Here is a 14,360-nt window from a genome sequence, read left to right on the forward strand (position 1 = left end):
TGATGAATTAGAGAATTCACTTCCTAGGCAAACTGGGTTGTGTGTTACATAATGAAAACAATGATGGGGGGAAGCTCTGTGTGCTGAGCAGCTTCAATCTTGCCACAGATTGCACGCTGCTATTCTGGTATACGTACCAAATGGCTATAGAATTTGTAGATGCTTAATTACATGTATAATGTAAACCAATTGACCGGGTATTTTTCCCAGATTTGGATGGTTAACTATAAATAGCCTGACTTTTAAATATGTCAAACTCTGCAGCTTCTGTTGACCTTAATGGGATCTGTGCATGTTCAGCACTCTTGAAAATCAAGCTGCTTATTAGAGACCTAACATTAAATGCCTGTATGTATAAATAAAAACAGATAATAAGGCATTTGAATTACTGAGGAGTGATATTTTGGCCATCTGTGTGGGGATTTTTTTTGTTTAATATCTACAAGATAACAGTACTTCTGCATTTCAGGAAAGATAATAGTTGTAATAAATTGAGCTATGAGGTGGTTGTAATCCAAAGGTAATTTTATGTTCCAGCAGCAGTTGAGGATGACACAGTTGCCTTTTATGAAATTCAGCATAACTCCAGATATATACTGACCTCATTAAACAATTTAAATAGATTCATAATAAATGTTGTGTAATTTAATTTTTCCTCATTTTCATATGTGTCATTAAAATAATGCTGTTCATCCCTGTATTTCTATTTGCTACTGCAGATCACAAGCATCTGGTAAAGTAATAAGTGGAGAGGAACATTTTTCAAGCAAAAAGTGCCTGGCTTGGTTTTATGAATATGCAGGTAATATGCAACGCATTCATGTTTGAAACAATATGATTTTGTTTTAAATAAAGCAATACATAAAATACTACTTGCATTTTGCTTTTTGTATGCTGATGTAGACATAAAAATGTCCATATTTGCTTCCTTATAACATGCACTTGAATTAGGATAGCTGTTATTATTACATTCTTGGTATTTGTTCTTTTTGACTTATTTTTGTTTATTCTATGCTTTATAACTTTAAAGGAAATAACATTTGTTGAGCAGTACAATGTTGAGCCAGGATATATTGAGTGATTCACTTCTTGCTTTGAAATTGTCAAGTAGAAGTCAGGACATTGAGAGATAATTCAGATTGATGCTTATGTGTCTATATCTTCTTTGTGGTCATATTGGAAGGCTAATGATATAGGTCATGATTTAAGCTCCTTGGATTTCTGTTATACAAAACAAAATAATAGAGGTTTATACTGGTTTTCCATCTGAGAATTTGTACTAACGTTTTTTATATTCTAAATACCAATGTTTTCATTACAGAAATATTTGAAGTAGCCTCTTTCGAATAACTCACAATTGCCATTGAATAGCTGCTTGAAGTGAATGCAGTGTATTTTGCTGAATTTATTACGCTATTGCTGATATTTATTTGTGAATTATGACTTCTGAATTATTATTAATTTCTTGTCTAGTCACTACTTAAAGTTCATCATAACTGGTTAGTGATTAAAACTCATTAATTGCCAGATCTTACTATGGAGAGAGCTGCTGATTTATCTGCCAATTTGAGTATTTATCAGGACTGATATTTTCCTTGCAGTCTTTTCACACCAATGAACTACTCTTGTTTATAGTAATCTCCTCTATACTTTAGGTTTGAGGCGTAGTCTTCTGGAGTGGAATTCTGGAGTGGAGTCTTTTCTAGGGAAATAATAATTCAAAGTTAATTTTCTTGTGATAAATTTGTTTGCACATTCTTCAGAATTAATGTCTGTAAATTTTGGCTTTGTTATTGAGTCAAGAATTGAATGTAAGAGGTTATACTTTTAGTTAACCAGCAATCAAAGAATGCCACATTGCTAGCATGAGCTAGAATTCCATTTAAATTATATACAATAGAAGATAATATGGTTCCATTAAAAGATAAAATTATACACATGCATATAAGTGTATGAGTTTTATGTATGATTTCTGGACCAGAAACACTCATTCGAGCTTTTACTTGTCATTACCAGTGAACCCTTGTATGTGTTTCTCTTCATAACTTGCTGGGGGTTTTTTAAAGAATTTTCTGTCTAACACTGTTTGGCCTTGCTTACCTAGGCAAAATGTCCTTTGCAATGTTTTTCAGGAGGTAGGAATTAATGATGTTAAGTGTCAGTTGGATTTTATTTTTCTGCAAAAGTAGCCATTCTCAATAGGTTTTATTGACAATGCTCTTATCTCACAGTGAGTAGTTATTCAAAGCACATTGCCCAAACTCTTAAAGAGGCTTCTGCTTACACTGGCAGCAGATAAAGTGGAGACAGATTCATCAAGGACTCTGCCTATTATAAGTAGCAAAATTTGCCAGAAAGTTGTGAAGTGGTATGTTGTTTTGGAAGCTAAAACCTTTGCCTTTTACATTAGTTCATACTCATTAAATGTTAACGTAATGATCCAGGACATTAAAATACTGTGTTGACAGGCCTTTTAATAATATTTGCCTGCCCAGTAGGAGTCATTTTTGGAGGCTTAGTCAAAATAACTGAAGCCAGAGAGATTAGAGGAACAAATGCCCTGGAGTGTGTGTGTCCGTATGCACTCTTTAAAGGCGGTATTTTGCTGCATTTTAGAGACTTTCCTGTTAAAATGGAGAAATGACAGCATAACACTAACTGTTGTGGTCCTAATCAATTTGTTTTCATTGTGGCCCTGAACCTTTTTTTTTGCTTTGTATATGGCTAACATGCTCAGCATTTCTTCAATTTATTGTTCTCACTTTGTTTATTTTACTCAGCATTGTAAAACTCATCTTACATTATTTGCAGATTCACCCTCTGTGTTAGTGTAAACCCATAATGTTAGCACCATCAAAAGAATATCTGTAATAGTAGCTCAGACAGAATTAGGTTTTTTTGTTGTTGATAAAATAATTTTTTAAGTAACATTATTCATAAAGTAACTTCAGCAGAGAGTAGCAGTACCCAAATTGTTTTAAAACAATTGACTGCCACAGTTACTGGAGTTGAGCTGCATCAATAAGAAGCTCAATGGAGTCTTTTGAGAACTCAGATAAAAAACTAAAAGGGCTCAACTGCTATTGTAGGGAGGCAGTGCACAGCACAAACATTCTGCTGTAGCACATACATGTCTACACAATTGCACTTGATAGAATAGGTCTTGCTTAAAAGCTACTTAATAGTGTAATTCAATGTTTTTAGAAATACTTTGGGTGCAATATAGCCTAATTATTGTTCATAACTCTTATGAGCAGTGAATGTTACTTGGATTTCACTCTGGTGTGGTTTTTGCTTTGAAGGTCCTGATGAAGTTGTAGGCCCTGAAGGAATGGAAAAATTCTGTGAAGACATCGGTGTTGAACCTGAAAATGTAAGTTTCTTTCATAGTGCTAATAACACCTAAGGGGATATTTGATAAGGTTAAATGCTGTGTATAACTCTTAACTCCACTAAGCAGAGAGTTTTTCATCTTCCTCCTTGTAGGAGCTGCTCTAAGATATTTCAGCTGAATACATCAGTTTTACTTGGCTGGTGTGTGAGGTTTTTTGGGTGGGTTTATTATAGTAATACTTAATTTCCAAAAATTGAAATTGAGGGAAAAATTGCATGTAGCTGAATTTTTTAATGGTAACAAATATGAAGACGAAGCACGTATCACAATACTTACCATGTTTGAATGCTTTAGAGTTTTGTTCTTGGACATTAGTAAATCAGCCTTTTCTTACGTACTGACTACTTTTCCTCCCCTTATTTTTATTTTTGTTTCCCCTAGATTATTATGTTAGTTTTAGCCTGGAAACTAGAGGCTGAAAGCATGGGATTTTTTACCAAGGAAGAATGGTTAAAAGGAATGACCTCATTACAGTAAGAGTGTTTTTACATATCTAATAGAATGTTCTAATTTTATGATTGTACCTATAACTTAACTATTCTTGTTCTGTTTCATGTATGTTGGAAATAAGACACAAAAAAAGCTTTTAGTTCTTGTTTTGGTCCACAACTGCAAAATTAATCTGAGTTCACTCAAAGGATTAAATTATTGTCTAAACCTTGTTAAGTCAGGTTTTGATGGCTTCCTTTTCTTGCAATAATATGTTAAAATACCATTCTAGTTAGCAGATATAAATAAGTAGATCTGGAGATGCACATAAGCATATCTCGGCGCTGACATTATGGAAAGATTTTACTGATTTCTGAGCTTTGTAGATGAGGACTGCATGGATAGTAATTTTGGCTAGTGGTGTTATTTATTAGATGCACATCAGAAGCCATGCTTAATGCTTAGTTTGAATAACACCTTTTCAATTTATAAATTAACTTCTTGCTCTTTCTGTTTGCATTTGAGTTTTTGATTAGTTAATGCTCTGCCTAAAGAGATTATTTCTTACATTAAAGTAATCAGTTTTTTGTGAAGCTTAAGTCAGTTGTTACTTTTTGTTCGTTCTTTGTGTAACTACTTATGGTACCCTAGTGTTTTAAGGGTGTCTTATGACACTGCATTTAATATTACAAATAGGGAGCTCCTATTGCAGCTAGAGCACAGTGCCCTGTCAGTTGAGGATTGGTTTGGGAGATTGTATCAGGCATATACCCTCTGGTTACTCAAAACTATGGAGTAAGTGACTTTGGACTGACTCTCAACTCTTACTTGATTTGGGATCAGGCTTCTGACAGATGCCTTGATTATTTTGTGACTATCACCAGAAATTAAATTAGGAGCGGGAATTATTAAATTGCCTGAAATTCAGGGTGACAGATTAATTCTGGGTGCATGATTTTTCAGATGCAGTGAATGGGTATTAGTCACTTATCTGAAGTATTTAATTTTTATGCCCAAATAGAAGCTTTCGAGAGTTGACCAGTCTCACAGAATGCAAGCACATAGATGTATGAAATCAGGCACCTGTTCAGAGCCCATATTTTAGAGTTTGTTTCTAATAATTTGCTTACTGGAAATCTTCTCGTTCTTTTCAGAGCAGAGCTGGTCATGCTGTAGTCTAAATGTGTTTAATACTGAAAATAGGGTACTGCTGTGTGTTTTCATAGAAACAGACTTCTGGTGAGAGCACTTGCCTAAGCCTAAAGCAGTTGCTATGTATGTTTTGCTTCCCCTGTTGCTCTCTAAAAAGCTGGCTGAGCAGCTGAGTGAAGCAGAGATGCTCACATAGCACAACTGAAGATCCATTGGCTAAAAAATACATGCAGGTTTTGGCTGGGAGTGAGCAAGCAGCTCTGTGATGTTTAGCTACCATCTGAGGTTAAACCATGATGAAGGAAAATACAAAGCTGTAGACTTGTGCTGTTGTTGCTTACTAAGAAGGGAGGATCATATTATGGGATTCCATCTGGAATGGGGTTATCTATTTTCTCTTGAAAGGTCTGACAGAAGTTTGGAGGGAAAGGGTTTTACACTTAAAACAGTAAAATATTATTGCATGCTTACACAGCTTATTTCTTTTCTTTGTAATTTTTGTATGAAGAAATGAGATTGAAATGCATTAAAACCCTAGAGTGTATTCTAATAGACTTCTGTATAGAATCTTTATTTCAAAATGCGTGAAATGTTACACAAGATAATTGCATGAACGGTGCTATCCCACAGGGTGGGATTCAGCTCAATGGTAAGATACCTAAATGTTTGGTTTATACGCAAGAGCTGGATTTCTTAAGCTCTTACTGCAATCTTTGGAGATCCAGTCAGTGTAATGGAGCCCAGGGAAATACGCAGTTTGCCCGAAGACCTAATGGCTGGTCACCTGAATTGCTCTTAGAGGTTGCTTGGCTAGTCCTGTATGAATGGCAACACCTGAAGCTTAGAACATCTCTAATCTACAGTTAGATGGCAGCATTTGGGTGCCTGAATCTTGAAGTGACATTCTTTTGGCATGTTGTTTCGTAATACACTGGTGAAGTTTGCTGTTTAGAGATGAGAAAAAGAAATGTGTGGTGAGGTAGATACTGTCAAAATGAATTCAACCCTAAATATCTTATGAGACATAAGCAACTTAGGCTGGGAGGTTTCCAGTATGTTGTGTGGGTAGGGTGAATTCTGCCCTATATATGAGTGTGTGCACATACATATATATGTATGTATATATGCAAGCTCTCTTCATGGCAGAGAGAATCAAGTACCTCTGCTAGGCCAATTATTTCATCCATCTTAGGTTGAAATGTATATAATAACCTTAAATGCTTTTGGTTTAATGTTTGTATACATCTTGCTGATTTTTCTTTTTAGTAAAAGACAAGTATATGTGAATAGCTATGAAATATAAAACATTGGAATATCTGAGTAGGAGTTAATGAATCATCACTTTGTCCGTGTTAGCTATGCCTCAGATGATCTCTCTATCTCAACAGAAATTAAAATACATTCACTTTGTAGTGCTAATTTGAGTTTTGTTAAAAATGTGACATAGGGATGAGAAGAGAATGTAGTAAGCTAATGTCTAATTTTGTTGATCTTGAGGTAACACTATTCAGTGCTATCTTTCAGTAAAGATAGTTTCAGAAATCACATCTTTTTCTAGTGTCTATACAGGAGTTTAGTGTTAATTCACCTGTGCTAATTAGAAGGTTGTTCTGGTTATTAGGAAGATTATTCCAAGTATGGGTGACCTCAGTCATCTTTTTATGGTGCAGACACACAGGCAGCTGTACCTCTGTAAAAGAGGAGTTTGACAACTCCTTGCCTCTTTTTGGGAGGAAAGTCAGTGGCTAGGTACAAAAATGCCTTAAACAGCTTTAACCAAAACATGTCTGTGTGTCGGGATCCAGGGGTTGGTGCTGGTCTGAGCATGATCCTTTTGGCTTTTTGGTTATAAATGCACTGATAATAAATTGCTTAGGAGTCGTGACACTTAATTATTCCTCATTTTCATACCAACTTTTTCAAAAGAATCAATTGTGTATTAAAATACACATAGCCAATAGTATTGTAGACAATAGCTGGCATTTTACTTTGCTCTTAGATTTATGATTACTTGAACAATTTTAACAAAGTAGTTTGCAAGAAATTTAAACATACTGAAATTTGAGTTTACCCATGATATGGTAAATAATCTATCAAATTATATTTAACAGTGTGTGATAAACCCACTATAAATATTTTATATGTCACAAGTACACTTAAAACTTGAGCATTTAGGTAGATTAAATTGGTAGATTTGTCCTCAAATGTGTAGAACATTCTGGTGGAAATATGAAGCTTTCAGCATTAGAAGAGATATGAATAAAAAACACAATGCCATTCTAGCATAGCATAATGCCATTTTAAGGGTTAAATAGTAGAATATAGACACATCAGATGGCTGAAGACAAAAAAAGTAATTTTATTTTTAGTTAAATTTACCAAATCTCATTTAACAAGGGTTCTTTTCAGTACGTTATATGGTTATCACAGAATATACTAGTTGTCATCTGAATATGTAGCCTAATTAGCTAATAGTTTTATTAATTTAACACCAGTGTTGGCTAGGACTTAGTGCTGCTTTAGGTAGATGCTGCTAGGGACAAGAAATAATAAAAGGTTGCATCAGTTGGAATTGCTACATTTCTCTTGTCACAGTCTGAGAGAGACAGACTGACTGACAGCTGTGCACACACAAAGGCTGGCAGATCTGAGGAACAGGAAGTATCAGCTGTGGGCAAAGTACAGCATCAAAGCCCAGCGTCTCAGCAGCCCTTGCTGGGGGCCTGTGTGACAAATTCATGTGGAGCTGTTAGAGGTGCAAATGTATTCTCTGAGAGGCAGGCTGCTGAAAGGGGGACACGTGACCAGAGGAAGTATTTATGTACAGCTGCATTTCTGAAAGTATGCTTCTTCATGAAGGATACAAGGCAAGGCAGATTTTTTAATTTATTCTTTTTGAGTCATGGCAGCTTTTTTATAAGAATAGAATGTCCTGTTATAATTGTTCTATTGAGTGAGTATTTTCTGGAGGATTATCAAAGTTAAATTGCATTCTCCTTTGCCATTGTTGGTGAATCTGACCCATTTTCTATTTCCTTGCTGAGTAAAGTACAAAGAGATCTTTCTGCCAGAGGGTTATTTTTGCCAAGGCTTTATCCTGTTGACTAGTGGACCTGTATGTTCTCATACAGCCTTTGATTTTTCAGTTGAATAGTTACTGAGTATTAATCAGGCGATTAAAGTTTTATCAGAGCTTGCATTTATCAGTCATAAAACATGAGCAGACTAGTATGTTTTGCAGAGTGCCTGCTCAATCCTGCCATTTGTAAACATACACTTGAAAACTACATGTTTAGGGTTTACATTTTCCCATTATTTACAGCTGGATTTTACCCCTTAATGCCCACTGAATGATGTTGTCTTCAAACATTCATAGTGATTGGAAGATAAGATACTGCTGGGTATGAATATAGATTACAGAGTTTGGAATTAAAAAACTATTATTTGAGATGTGAAGCATGCACTTTGTATTATGTTGCTGATATATTTAAAACAAAAAACTTGCTTATGGAAGCCAGCATTCATCATTTCAGTAAGCTGCAAATATTGAGCATGTTAAAGATTCTTCAAGTCAGTTTTACAGTATTACTCCTGTATATCTAATGATTGCGTTTTGGCGATTTTAGTTTTTTATGTTTGCTGGCAATTTTTTTTTGTTGCCTGATGTTGTGTTTTGAACTCCTAATGTTTTGGTTTTGGTTTTTTGTTGTTTTTTTTAAGGTGTGACTGTACAGAAAAATTACAGAGTAAATTTGACTTCTTACGGTCACAGTTGAATGACATTTCATCCTTTAAGAATATCTACAGATACGCCTTTGATTTTGCAAGGGTAAGATTGCTGAAATGTTAGGAAAGTTCTTACTTTTATTTATTCAACAAGCTTGTCCTTGACTGGTTTCTGTGCTTTCTTTATTCAACCTTAGGAAAAAGACCAGCGAAGTCTTGATATTGATACTGCAAAGTCCATGTTAGCTCTTCTGCTTGGAAGAACTTGGCCACTGTTTTCAGTATTTTATCAATACCTGGAGGTACAAGTTTCCTTGACTTTGTGAATGTTGGCAGAGTAGTTGGACTGTTCTGTGAGAATATTGTGGCTTTTTTACTCAAGAATGTATCCGTATTGCTCCTTTTACCTTGCTCAATGTGCTTATGAAACAGTGATGTTCTTGTATGCATTGCAGATCCTTATCTTCCTCCCTGTGCCCCAGCCCCTTTCTTATCAAAGGCAGCTAAAATTCCATCTTGGTTTTACTGTAAATATAAATTTGAAAGTAAGTAGTAGAGCCCCACTAGTCTCTTCAGCTGCATCTGCACACATTTCAAGTTTGCTTTGCATGTCCTTTTGATCATAATGTATTGTACCCTGGAGAAAAGATTTATTTTATTTTTTAAATAGTTCTTTCTGGAAATACATCTGAGATAGATATGCCCCACTTTAGGGCAAGGCAAAAATATACCAGTTTTTGAAGCTTAGAGTGGTGGCTTAACTGATTTCCAGGTTTTGGGGAATTTGATTCTGTTCCGATCTTCCAAGAAATCATTTCATGTTGTTTCATAACTATGAAATGTGTTCATGTGTAGTATTTTTAAAAATGGAAAATCAAGTAAGTAATCGTCATTGTTACCCATTAAATAGCTTGTTAGGAACTCATTGAAGATAAAAAGATAAATGCGATGCAGGACTACCAAATGCCACTTGACATTTTAATATTTTGAAATTACTTTTCCTAGCAATCGAAGTATAGAGTTATGAACAAGGATCAGTGGTACAATGTACTAGAGTTCAGCAGAACTGTCCATGCAGATCTTAGCAACTATGATGAAGATGGTGCATGTAAGTATTCTTAATGTTTTGCTTATTCAAATATTAGCAGAGAATTTTAAAATTGCATAAAACCAATTTCTATTACAGAAACAATACTGTAAGATGTAATTTTTTTCCAACAATGAATACAAAAACAGCCCTGATAACCATCCATCTTCAAGCTGCAGATACTAATTTTTCCTAATTGTTTTTCAGAGGTAGAGTTTGTAAATAGTATGATTTATTTGAGCCAGCTTGTATTCAGTGAGAATCTAGTTGAAAGTGCTTGCTGCATGCAACTGTAGACTTGCAAGCAGAATTATAAACAGCTAACTCATTTTGTACTAATATATAATAAACTGTAGCTTAACAATTTTTGCCTACCTGCTGGTACTTGGGGCTGAACAACTTTCCTTCTGTCTGGTAGTCAGTCATGCCATGACTGAATTGCCTAAGTCCTGTTTTGGTCCATGTTCTAATTATTCACAATTTTGAAAACTTTGGGAAGAAGGAATTAGTTGTGCTGATTTACAAGATTTATGGGATTATTTTTATGCCTTCCATTCAGTTCACTCCACCTGTCAAATATCGGGAACAATTTTTTCCATAAAATGGTGTTTTTTTTCACTTTTTGTCATTCTTGGATTGGAATGATTGTACTAATCTATGAGTATTTTGCCATGGGATTCCCGTGGATGTTTCCTAGAGCAGTAGTTTTTTAACCCTCATACTTAAAACAAAGGTGTTTCAAAGCATTGCCAATTATAACTCCAAGTTTTGTCTGTTTGCAGGGCCTGTACTTCTGGATGAATTTGTTGAATGGCAGAAAGTTCGTCAAGCGTCATAGCAAGAATTCAAAAGAAATGCAAAAGTTTTTTTTTGGTGCCCGCCTGTACACACAAAGTAATGAGAAAAACAAAGGATTGCATTTTCATTCATAAGAAAGACTTTACAGTAATTTTTTTTCCTTTTTTAAGGAGACTTTCTTGTTACATGTGATATGGGCATTGAACCACACCTCTTCTGAGACTGAAAGTTGGAGTTCTTGTTTTGAGTCTTATGTTTATAGCATTTATTTCAGAACAATAAAGATTCAGATTTGTGACAAAGGCCTAAAAGTGAAGGATGTCCCTTGAATGTGAGTGTGGTGTCTGTTTTTAAAACCAAATCTATAAGATATCTTTCTCAGAAGTGCCCTTTGCTATGAATTTTTGAAGACCTTAAAATGCTTAATTGGCGCTGTTGCTTGCTGTTGGTGTGATTGTCTGTGTGGCAGATGTTAGAAAGAATGACTTTTAGAAGCCCTGGGTGGGAGTGTGCTAATTTATGTAGTAAGTATTGGTCATGGGTTGTGCCACAGTTTTCAGCTCCTCGTGGAGATAAAGGCCTTAAACTCCTGCTATTGTTTTTTATTTCTTTGTTTATTTCCCACCCAGTGGCATGGCATTTAATGGCAGGCCCTTTCAAAGTAGAAGGGGGTAGAGCAAATGGCTCTGTGTGCAGAATGGCTGAAAACTGGTTGCCTGTACTTCAGATACTGAACACAGATAACTCTTTGTTGCAGCAAGGCAGATTCAGATTTTTACTGCTGTTTAGGCTTTTTGGATTGCTTTGTACAAGTGCAATTTATATTTTAAAAGGGAAAACTGGGAAGACTTGGTTTCAGGCTTTTCTTCTTACAAGTTTTAGACTGGAGGCACTCATAACATGACTTTTTTTCCTCTCTGGGTGGTTTTTATAATATAAATCAAGAAGCAACCATTTAATCACCTACATATGACAAAGTAACAGGCTGTATGTAACAGGATATTAAGTATCACCCTGTTACTCTGTGTTCTGAGTCCCAAAACTACTGTGATTGCCCTTTTAGGCATTCAGGATTCATGACAACCTTTAAATATAGAAGTTTGTCACTCTACCTCCATGTCCAGGAGACATAATGCCACCACTGAGAAGGGAAGGGATTTTAATCAGTAAATGTGAAAAACCAAACCAGAATGAGAGAATGAAGCATTTGCAGCTTCTGCTTTATTATATAAATGTATTATACAGACTGTGATAATACTGGAAGACTCAGTCAGTGATCAAGGCCTGTGTGCCAAATATTTTAACAAGTGAAATAAGAATAGACAATGTAAGCTAGGCATGACTTGAAGATCTTTGCCTCAGGGAAATTACTTCTGTTTTGCACATCCCTTAATCAGACTAAGAAGCATGAGTTTTCCTGTCCTTAAGGAAAGCTGTATTTCCAAGATGATTTTTTTTTTTTAAGAAGGAGGGTGGAAAAAAAAGGAAAGGTATGAAGAGAAATAAGGAGTACCAACCAAATGTGTGCCTGTGCTCTTTTTCTACTACTGAGGACCACACTTGCAGCTTCTCTAGAGATGTGCTTGCTGTGGGCTGCAGGACACAGTGCAGTGCTGGGCTGTGGGCTGTTCTGCGAGTCACCTTGAACTGTAGAAGCTTGGTTTCACCCAAGTGAGGAAAGCACCGGAGGAAAAGATACTTGGAGGATTTCTGCTTGTACAATGGCTAGTGTCTGTGCATGTAAACAGGCGCACTACAGCTGCTCTAAATATTTTTCTCCCTGTTTTACAGAAAGTATCTAATTTTAGACCTCATGTAAGCTGCAGCATTTCCCTTTAATATGTTACAAGTTATCCATTTGCATTGCTGATAATTCTGATTTCACTCATAAGAGAGTGCCTTTGATTTAGGAATTGCCCTACCCCACAGGAAGCTTGTGCCAGAATGAGATTAATTTCAACAGTCCTAAGACCTGCTGGTACTGTAAGGTCCTAAGATGCACAGATAAACATGCACCATGTAACTGATGTCAAGGGATGTACTGCTGTATACTAAATCTCTTCAGGGATGCTGATTTTGAAATGACTTTCAAGTTCACTGCAATGACTCCTTGCATACTGTGTTTAGTCCCCACTAGGGTGTTCTCTTTCCAAAACTTTTGAAATACTGGTCAGAAGAATCTTTTATAGTTTGATTTTAAAAAATCATTGCTTTTAGGTAACTGCAAGCTGTTGTGAGTTCAATTTAAACCATTTGGTCCTAGAGGATGATATTAGAGTGTAAAAGTAGGAGTGATGCACCTACCAATCTGAGTCAAGTACTTGCCATTAAGGTGTAAGACACTATGTGATGTATCATTTGTATCTGTTAAGGTTTTATCAGCATTCCTATAATAAATCCATGTTTCAGGGATTTACAATGTGGTTGTGTGAGTGATTGAAAATCATCAGTTACTCTAAAACTTTGGGGATTAATGTATTTGAACTAGTTGAAATAGTTTTTCAAGTTTGAATAAAATAGAATTTTAAGTCCTGTTTTTTTGCTTGAAACAGCGGTCAGGTGTATTGTTTCAGTGAAAATTAATGGCTTGTACAGTTTCATTGTGAACCAATCATGTTTATTAGCTGTGTTTTATTACATCACCTTACAGCTTATTGTGGATAAGTGCCAATAGCTGTTAACTTGGTTTTGTTTTGTTAATTTTGTGCATGCCCACAAGCCAAAACTTGACTTCTGCTTTCTTTAGTCTTTGAACTTTAATTTTTGTTTTGTTCAGTTGTATTTCAGTCTATAGAAATTTTTTTTAAATGTTATGCCTTATCTTTCAGTGTTCTAAGATGAAAGTTCACAGGTGAAATATGCTGCCACAGTATGACAAATTGAAGGTGAAATGTCTTCCAAAATTAAATCATAGTGGTGTCTATATTAATGCTATAAATTTCACATTAATCTCACTTTCACTTCTTGACATTAGTTCTTCCTAGCATAATTAATCACTTCTAGTTTTCTTAGGCAACTAACAGTTTTCAGTTTAAAGTCTGAAAACACCCACCTATTCATGGGAAAAGCCATACTGGTAGATCAGAATGTAGTATTTCTCCTGTGTAAAAATGTGATCTTGAATTGAACAGTTGTGTCTGTTTACCTATGTCTTTAACTGTATATGTAGTTTTGATCCAATTTCTCTTTACTGTTTATATTAGCTTCTTAAGTTCTTTACTAATGGCTATAATTTCACTTTTCTGTGTAACAGACTTTGAATTTGGCTTTTGAGATGACCATGGACATCAGCTTGGTACCTGTTTTGGGTAGCCTGGATGAGGGCTCTGTGGTCTCTGTGGCTTTTGTTCAGGGTTGTTTTTTTTTATCTGGCAAAAGCTTTGTGCTGATACATTGATAGTGACTGCACAGAAATTGCAAAAGGGACCATAAGTTCAATGTTTCTGATATTTTCATATTTTGAGCTAGTAAACAGTTCCTTCAAAGCAAAATGTAGAAACTTGTACAGGTTTAGCTTTATTAAGTGTGATAAATAAAATGGTATGTAATAGGGCAGAAAACTTATTTTGTCATGCTGCCTCTTAGTTTTTCCTTATGTGTTATTTGTGTATGTGTATTTGTTCATAAAATCACTGAGGTAACTTAATTCCAGCAAGATGGATCAGCCTCATTGTTAAGTCAACCTTATTGAAGAGTTTCTTTGCTTCTGTGTGTAGATGTAGGAAATAGAACTTTATCACAACTGTGAGTAACAACAAACACTGTTCTTGACTA

At 35.3% G+C, this 14,360-nt stretch overlaps 1 protein-coding gene across 1 annotated transcript; it reads left to right on the forward strand.

Annotated features, from left to right (window-relative positions):
* Positions 1–626: 626 nt before the first annotated feature.
* On the forward strand, positions 627–14,146 carry DCUN1D5 (defective in cullin neddylation 1 domain containing 5). The gene is made up of 7 exons (XM_005417801.2): positions 627–802; positions 3,303–3,373; positions 3,776–3,867; positions 8,696–8,804; positions 8,899–9,003; positions 9,707–9,809; positions 10,571–14,146. Exons 2-7 carry the CDS (start codon positions 3,332–3,334, stop codon positions 10,624–10,626), a joined length of 507 nt encoding a protein of 168 aa, XP_005417858.2. The 5' UTR covers positions 627–802; positions 3,303–3,331; the 3' UTR covers positions 10,627–14,146.
* The last annotated feature ends 214 nt before the right edge of the window (positions 14,147–14,360 follow it).

The sequence above is a fragment of the Geospiza fortis genome, unplaced genomic scaffold (assembly GCF_000277835.1).
Source record: "Geospiza fortis unplaced genomic scaffold, GeoFor_1.0 scaffold16, whole genome shotgun sequence".
Classification (NCBI taxonomy): Eukaryota; Metazoa; Chordata; class Aves; order Passeriformes; family Thraupidae; genus Geospiza; species Geospiza fortis.

What these genes read in the sequence shown, in the direction of transcription:
- DCUN1D5 (XM_005417801.2), top strand. Translation starts at nt 3,332, where the DNA reads ATGGAAAAATTCTGTGAAGACATCGGTGTTGAACCTGAAAAT. An exon ending in TCGGTGTTGAACCTGAAAAT is followed by an intron (nt 3,374 to 3,775) that starts GTAAGTTTCTTT and finishes TGTTTCCCCTAG; the next exon opens with ATTATTATGTTAGTTTTAGC. An exon ending in ACGCCTTTGATTTTGCAAGG is followed by an intron (nt 8,805 to 8,898) that starts GTAAGATTGCTG and finishes ATTCAACCTTAG; the next exon opens with GAAAAAGACCAGCGAAGTCT.